The sequence below is a fragment of the Numenius arquata genome, chromosome 11, assembly GCF_964106895.1.
Source record: "Numenius arquata chromosome 11, bNumArq3.hap1.1, whole genome shotgun sequence".
In the NCBI taxonomy this organism is placed as follows: Eukaryota; Metazoa; Chordata; class Aves; order Charadriiformes; family Scolopacidae; genus Numenius; species Numenius arquata.
Window position 1 is genome coordinate 13,869,479 of NC_133586.1, and position 8,979 is coordinate 13,878,457.

At 42.0% G+C, this 8,979-nt stretch overlaps 1 protein-coding gene across 1 annotated transcript in view; it reads right to left on the reverse strand.

The window, feature by feature from the left end:
* The window catches only part of MYO5A (myosin VA), a 96,008-nt gene extending 87,906 nt beyond the window's left edge, over positions 1–8,102 (reverse strand). Inside the window, exon 1 of the mRNA XM_074155805.1 lies at positions 7,884–8,102. Coding sequence (XP_074011906.1) covers positions 7,884–8,102 — 219 coding nt within the window. The remainder of the gene's footprint in view (positions 1–7,883) is intronic.
* Between the last annotated feature and the right edge of the window lie 877 nt (positions 8,103–8,979).

The following is an 8,979-nucleotide window of genomic DNA, read 5'->3' on the forward strand; positions in this document are numbered from 1 at the left end:
TCCCCATTTCCCCAAAAGATATGAATATTGATGAATTAATTTAAGAAATGAAAGACCCCCCCCAGTAATTCTTGTGCAAAGTGCTCTGGCCACGCACAGAGCAGTGTCTGCAACAGCCACGGAGGCCAGCAGAGGCAGTTCACAGCAGAAGCCATGGGTTTGGGCACTTAGATTATCGGTTTTCAGCCCTGATGTATCTCACAGGCTAAGAAACCTCGCTTGAGTTAAAATGAAGGTGTGTGCTAACGAGTGTATGTGTTGATGCAGGGACAAACCTACAGAAACTACAGAAGAATTCCATTGGAGTCAAGTAGCATGCTCAGAAGCAACGTCTTCTTTCTTTCCCACGTGGTTTTTGAACAAAAGATTCCCTGTAAAACTTCATAAACACACATATATCCAAACTTACCCTAATGCACCTGTTCACAGAACTCTCTTTTATTTAAAAAAAAAACAACAAACAAACAAAAAACCACCAACCAAAACAAAGAAATTCTAAAAATCAAAACCCTGTGAGAAAGCAGGTAAGCTTTTAGTTCAGCACAAAGATGCTGCAGTGTCAGACACAGCTGATGACCAAACACATACCACACTTTGCCCAGGGTTACCCCCCCCAGCCACCCAGCAATAGCTGCAGTTCCCCACTCTCAGTATTTTGGATGGGATATTGCTTCCCTCTCATCACAGGAATTAACAGAAAGCAAAGTAAATGTAATACAAAAGAGGAAAGTATTTAAACACTGCCTAGCAAAACAGGTTAGCAGGCTGCCCCCCTCTAGGCTACATAAAGAAAAGTTTCCTGATGCAAAAACGGCAGCAGCCTCCTAAAACACAAATCCTGTTAACTTCAGGCAGCAAATGCTGCGTAGCAGTTTCTAACTACATGATCTATGCCAGCATGAAATGGGCACCTTTCATTTATTCAGCTGAAACTGTATATTTTCTGCTGTCTGGAGAAGGGAAAGAGAAAGCAGAGAACAGATCACCATAGAAACTGGGCTACTACAGACAGCTGAACCTTCCACATGACACAACCCTACAGAAATTAAAGTCATCCTATGAGCACTAAGCTGTAGCTTTTCATCTCCAGCATCACTGCCTATCCTTAAATCCCTGCCAAAGAAAACACCTGGTAAAAAGACCAGGTGGGAGGAAAGGGAGAGATGTTCCTAATTATAAGCATTGAATCATTTCACAACATTGTCATCTCGCTAATTTAGCAGAGTGATTTGCAAAATCAAATTTTCATTGTCTTTTATATAAGCAGTTGACGTTCAAATCCCATTGCTGCCCAGCCTTTAGAGGGACGCAATGCTATCACAGAAAACAAAGCACCACCACGGGCAGAAGCAGGACCAAGGGCCTCTCTCTCGGGAAATACCTTACTCCAGTGTCTACTGTTCACCCCTCTTTATTCATTACTATACAAATTCAATTATGACTACATTAAAATAAGACTAGAATATGATAAAACTTCTAGAGACGTTGATTTACAAATCAGTCTTCTACACAGGGGAAAGAAATTTTAGTCTAAAAATGCACTGAAATGACAACAAAAATTATGGCAAGGAACAAACAAACTTTACCGAAATTATGCCTGACTATGATCAATGAATATATTACCCTTTGCAATAGTTCAATGTAAATTTTGAACCACCAGAATAAAACTGCTGATAGGGGAGATAACAGTATGATTTACTTAAGGAAAGTCAGTGAATGAAATTTTAGGTAAATATTGTCACCCTTCATGACAACCCAAGCTTACCGGTAGCGTCACTTGCACCTTTCAGTATTGATTTGGCTCTAATAAACTTAGTTTTGCTACCCAGGTAATAACATTGTGCTTTCTCTGCGGGTACGTTTCTGGCTCACCACTGATGACTTCTTCCTGTCCTCCTCGGAGACGTAGGGCTGGAAGAGGCACGAGGAACACACAACCCATGGTCCTCCCAGCCCACCTCAAAGCCACACCAGCAGCCAGCCGACTCCAGCCCAGAATTCACAGGACCAGCACCTACTCTAAACCGGTTAAAAAAAAATCAGAATTACAGAATTTTTTTTTTTTCAGATGAGATACTCTTGAACTCAGAAGGAAAACAAAGAAATAAATGCACATTGACAGGGCTATTTCAAAACTCGGTTTCTTGCCTAGACTTTCTTCCAGGCTCAGCAGACTGACATAAAAAAACTCCACCACCTCCAAAATCACATGGAAGTGTGGAATCACCATACTTGGTTCAAGGAAGGACAAGCTGGGCTGCTGAAAGGCAGTGGCTTAGTGATCTCGATGTAGTGACTCTAAAAGTTCACAACAGGAAAAAAAACACAGGGAGAAGTTTTCATTTTTCACTGGCAGGTCAGAAAGCTTGCTGTTTTACCACAATTTTATATAATAAGAAAATATAATAGGAAATTGCAGTATTCTCTCATACCACATGACTTCATCTTAGATCACATGAAGAAATCAGCAGACTATAATAATTATCTATCAAATGAGACCATATGACTCACAAAGCCTCTCTTCTGAGATATTAACCTCTTGAAGTACTAATTGACATTGCTGACAGAATGGAATTAGCAATGCAAGCAGCTCAGCAGTCGCTTCAGCACTCAAATAGCTTTCCGCTCCCATCGCACAATCACAACTACTGCAGAAGGAGACAGAGCTATCTTCCCAGCTTAAAAGCTCCTTGATAAGAGCTGAAAGAGTTCATGAGATTATCTACATCCTAAAAAGAGGAAAAAAAGAAAATTTCAACTCATAAAAAGCTGTCCCTAGTTTCTCAGCACAATCTACCCATACAAGTGAACTTGTACGATGTTCACTTCAGCAGAGATCATCTATTTACTTAAAGACAGCCTCAAAAAACACAGTCTTCCAGGTGTTAACCATGAAAAACTTACAAGATGCTGCCCCTCTCTCTTTCGAGGATGACCTCATTTTGAGGTAGGCATAAAGCAGCTTATTAATGTCTGGATCAAAGAGACACCGTCAATGCTGGCAGCGCCAGCTGAAGGAGCCGATGGAACAGCAACACGTGGCGAAAGTCAAAGCTAAATTTGACCAAAAGCATTCAATATTGCTAACCGAACACGGCCACCTAGAGAGAGCAGGCTGCATTGAAAAGAAAACTGTCTGTGGTAGTGAGGCGTAACTACAAATCAGAGCACAAAGTTGTAAAAGTTCACGCTGCAAAGTGCTGGACTTATCTACGCAAAATGCTAATTTAGGAGAAAAGGATTTCCCGAGCTGTGTGATTTCCTTGCTTGGGGTTGCTCTGAAAAGGTAATTTGGTGCTATTAGAATAATTTCCTTTCAGCCTTATATTTTCCCTGAAACTTGGTTCATGGTGCCACCAGCATGGGTGATAATACTGAGCCTAGAAACACTTGAAACAGAAAAGTTCACTTTTCATATTAACAATATAAGCAGACACAAGGCTGGGTGAGTAACAGGTCCAGCACAAGTCTTAACTCGACCAACCTGGATGCCCTACAAAGAGATCCTGGTCGCCCACAGACAAGGCCAGAGCAGGTCTCATTTCTTCTACTGCTGAAACCACTAAAATTTCTGCCGTCACACAGGCAGTCCCAAGGAAGCACCGCGTTTCTGATAACCAAGGGCAGCCACTGCTGCTTGCAGTCCAAAAAGAAAGATAAGACTTGACTTTCCTTTCATAAAAATGCCAACTAACCGGGAGGGAGCGGAAAGTAGAGCATTTCCACGATAGGCAGGCTGGAACAAAACCTCTGACCGACTCATCTAAATTCTTCTTATGACCTGAGGGAAATGGCATCATTAACTTTGTAAAAGAATAAAAACAAAACCTATCAATTTTCTTAAAGGTAGTAGCATTCTTTGGGCATGGAGCATTACTTTCTCTCTTGTTGCTCAGCAACAGACATTTATATACCTCTAGTACAGTTTAAGGCCTGGTATTTAGAAAGTATTAATTTTAAAAGACATTTATATCATGATCTATAGTGGAGAAAAGTGTATGTGACAATTTGTATTAGCGTTTTATCTGACAAATAATGTCACATAGTTTACCTAATAGGAAGATCAATGGTCCCCTGTTATCACATAACGCTCTGACTGGTGGGAATTTCCTGGCCAGTGGCACACGGAGCACCCACAGGGTGACCTGGGCTCTGAGCTGCACCCTAAGCCACCACCACTACGGGCCTGCCCGTGCTGACACCACCGGGTTTCCACGTTTGGGTCAAAGTGCCTGCAACACCCCAGGTCAGGCACCACATCCTTCTCCACACACACAGAAACTACCTGAATCACAGCACAATGAAAAAAAATAATCTGTTGTACTTGAGTATTTCATCTACTGTATATATATCCACTACATTTGAATCCTAAGGATATAAAATTTGGGATTGTTTGTTTGTTGGGTTTTTTTTTTCCTTTCTCTCTTTTAAGCATTTTATAAGGCATTCTTAGTAACTCGTGGTGGCTCGTAACACCAAACCCAACCCGTACATTGTTTGACAAACACACCTTGATTGTACAAGGTACAATCAAAAACTACCAGCATACCACAAAGAATCACTGCAGCAGCATCTACAACTACCTCTGGCCACTGGGAAAACGTCCCTTGACTTACGCTCACCTAGAACTTCACCTTACATCAAAGCGAGGCAAAAAAAAGCTAAATCCCAAACATAGGATATATATACATGCTACTGTAGGAAAAAAATTATCAGCAAACAGAAATGTAAACTTTTTCATTTCTTTAAATATTACAATTATTCGCGATCTTTCCACTGAAATTCAGAGAAAATGATCACCCTGCAAATCTACACACTGGGCCTGACAGCAAGGCCAGAAAACTCATGTGTTTCACTTTAAACTACCAAATCTATCAAAGAACAGCTGTGTTCCCAGGTTGTAGTTGGTATGATTTTTATAAGACACATTTTTAAGGAGTGAAAACACATGAAATTATTAGAGTATTTTAAAAGTCATTAATCCTCTTCATCTTTAAAACCACAGCTTTCTACGTTTTATGTTGATTGTACTTGACCTTCTCTTCAAAACGCAGTGCAGAGGGAGACAGATCTGATTTATACTCGGTCGCTATTGACCCAGACAATACTTTAGGTATCCCAATGTTGCCCATTCACCCCACCCCGTGCACAGGAAGGACATTTGTCAGCTCCTGGTGTATTTCACAGACCCCCTTTCACAGGCTCTTCCCATCCTCAGCCACGGTGGCTTGTACGCCGTGATGCCAGTAGCACCCGCCGCTGGAAGCCACCGCCAACGGTGGGGAGTCACATGCAACCCCACTTGGGTACACCATGAATTTGCCCACATGATGCTTCTTGCAGGGCTTAATTAAGGCTGTATTATCAACAGAGGCACAAAACCAGCTGAGTAACCGCAATAAGATCAGCGAAAACGGCGAGCAGAAGTGGGACACCTACCACAGGCTGAGCGACAGCAAAATATTCTGACTCACGTCAAACTTTGTTTGGGGTCATACCCACAGAGAGAGGCAAACACGGTACGGCTTTTCCACCCGTACCACCAAAACGAAGGCCAGCACTGAATCATATGCTAGTGATTGCAAAAAGAAGCTAATTATAAGTCTGCCTTGAAACACCTAATTCATCCAACCTGAAAAACATGTTACAAGAGTTGTAGAAGAGTGGCCACAAGAAATTTAAGGGCAAATGAAACAACTACAGGCATCCCCTGAATATTAAGCTAATGAGACATCTTGCATTGAAGAAAGAGTATTAGGAAAAGGACGCTTGTGTGGAAATTTCATGCTTGTGTGCTGACAGTGAATATTGTGATATATTAGAAAAATACTCCAACTTAAAAATAAATCTTAAAAAAAACAGTATTTAAGGAATACACAAAAAAATATTCAACATGTTATGATTAACTTCATGGGTGTCTGAATTGAAGATCCAAGAAAACAAATACTATGAGGTGAAATGAAACAAGTGGTTGTAGGATTTTGTTTTAACACTAAGATGACGCAAGTCATAATATAGACTTCACGGCACAATTAACTAAATGCTGAAAATAAGTATTATTTCCAGGCCACTGGTACAAACTCAGTCAAGACTCTCATGTTTCTTACATATTTTTGCGTGCTGATGTCACACCACCAAATGTTGATTTCTTTTCCTCAAGCTCTTGAATGGATTTGAGATCCTACGGATGCTATTCATAATTATTTTCCCCCAGGTTTCTAGGCACCTCGCCCCCAGCAGGCTGGGTAACTGACTCGTTTCTGGCACAGCCCAGGTTTTTCCCGGGGACAGAAGGGGCTCGTGGCGCTGGCTGCAGCTGGTTGTTCATCCCGGGTTCATAGACGCAGAAAGAGGAAGCGTTGTCTTTTGTCCCGGCGTCTCCGCTTCAGCGCAGAGCCATCTGCACCCCTGCCATGGGATTATCTGCTGTATCCAGCAGCCGCTTCGGCAGGAAGGGAAAATAAAGGGCTGTATTGATCAGGCAGATGCACTGCGCCGTGCCGCGCTACTGCACTTTGAAACAAGAAGTTATTGAGAAAAAAACAGTAGAGCCATAATAGATCACCTCGCTCACAGAGGTGAAATAAGGCTAAATTTTCTGATACCTGTAAAACACCCGAAGTATGGGCAATTGCTGATTTAACTGTGAGAGCTTAACTTAAAAGTTAAAAATGAAAGATATTTGGCACAAACTCTGACAGTAGATATGGCCATTCTTCTCTGAGTATCTTTCTGTAAAGTTGATCTTAAGTCCAAACAGCATTATTTTGTTTTTACTTAATCCTAGCCCCCCAAAAAAGTCACACTGAAAGTAAAATGTCTGCTTGATGTTCTAAAAATCCAAAATTAACTGATTATTTTTTGTTAGAACAACACAGAAGCCCCAGGCTGAGATGTAGTTACACCATTAAAACAGACCTTTTACTGACTTAGGTTGAGTTATTCAGGGAAAACTAGTTTTACTCAGCTAACCCAGAACATAACTCCATCATTATGGTTGAGTCCACACCACAGAAACCTTTCCACCATGTTGTAGCAGCAACCTAACATCAGTGAAGCCCATCTAATGAAGCTTTAGTTAATCCCACCGTTTTTTCATGGGATATTTGCAGCAAGTCCCCATGCAAGGAAACCAGAAACTGTACAAACGACCTGGCAAGGTCTAACCTAAAACCAGTGAGCAGCGTTAAACCTCCCAAAGAGCCTCCACAAGCCTTGGAGGAAGCTGCAAAAGCAGAACTAGGGTTAACGGCCACAGTGTTGCTCTCAGCAGCTCTCTGGCGAGAGCAAATGCATTTCTTCCCCGGGGATCTTCAGCCCTGCCCTGGTAAATCCCCCGGTGAGAAGCACAGGAGCCGCGGGTGCAGCAGAGATGCCCCGGCGCCGGTCCAGCCCGTCCCCCCAGTCCAACCCCAACCTGAGAAATTATGGAAAACACCACTGCTGGCGAGGGGAGTGAAATTGAAACCTTCCACGCCAGTTGGAAACTCTGTACCGTATTTAGCCTCAGAGAAAACTATTCCACTCCTCTTCTTTACAAGCCTCTATCTATTTGATGGTTTGCAGAAAGTTTATATTGCCTTTGAATTTCCGGTCCATAAGATCCTCACAAGAAAGAAGTGCACTCTGACATCAAATTCTAACAACTTCCGCAAATGCTTCTCCACATGCAAGATTTTTGTAAGAGAGACAATGTCCAAAACAATTGGTCTGGCATGTTTGGAAAAGTCTCCTTTATATATCTCCAGATCATCTCCAGTCAAAACTCTACAGACATTAAACCTTTACTGATAAACTATTACACTAATAAACTATTATATGCTTGGCTATACAGCCTTCACCTGTGTTAAAACCAAGAAAACAACCAAATATATTCTACTTACTTTAACGTACATATAGTCTAAACCATCTACTTCCATCCCATAGCTCGTGTAACACAGATTTTCAGCACTTTCAGAGGCAGTCGGTGTTTCCTTTCCAGAAAAAACAGGCTCAGACTCCATGGAAAATATGTCCGTATTTTTTGTGTTGGTGTACACTAACACATAAGGCAACTTGGGAATCTCTCTCTCTGGTTTCCTCAGCAAAACAACTGAGGTCATCTGCTTTAAAGATACTGATGAATAACCCATGGAGTCTGCAGAGAGTAACGTGTGACAAGCTGTGTTGGGGCAATGAATTCCCGCTTTGTTAGACCAACTCATAGTATTTTTAGTTTATTTCTGTGGCTCTACAAAGAGCGAGAGTGTCCTCCTGTAAATCACAAAGCAATCACTAAATTCTCTTGCCTTGTGATAATCAAATTGGAGAACTCAAAGACACTGTCGGTAACTGCATCAAGACTTCATGATTTTTCATACCCATTTACAAAAAAGAAACCATATGGGTATGAAAGTCACTCAGATGAGAAGTCTCTCTTCTTCTATATTTAGGACTGTCAAGCTAGAAACGTGCAGTTTGCATCTAACCACACAGCAATCTTTGGAAACTTGACACGACCAGTCACACATCGTATTTCCCCCCCGTGTTAAGTACTATAAAGGCAGAATGAGAGCTCCTCAAAGCAATGCGGCTTTAGCCTTTACCTTTAAAGCGAGGACCCTCATCAGACCACAGTGTAAGTAGCCTGGAAGAGTCTGCTCTCAACCATCCCCACTGCCTCCTAAGAGCTAAATAGACTCAACAAGCCACTTCTCCTGCTAATTACAGGCGGTGGCGTTTATTCTTTGTGAATTACCCCGACAGCCTTACCTACAGCCACACCTGAAGTGAGGTTAAAAGGCAAAAATGAAGTCTTGATGAGCAATGAGGGAAATGCAACAGCTTTCAAGACGTTCCAAAAATAACCACAACTTTCACCAATCAGCCTGGAGGTCACAGACTGGAAGACAGCCCTGAAGGCACAGCTGCATTCTGCATTCCTGACTGCTCCTCCTCCAGTCTACCCTCCATACTGCTCCTCAGACCCTCCATCAGCAG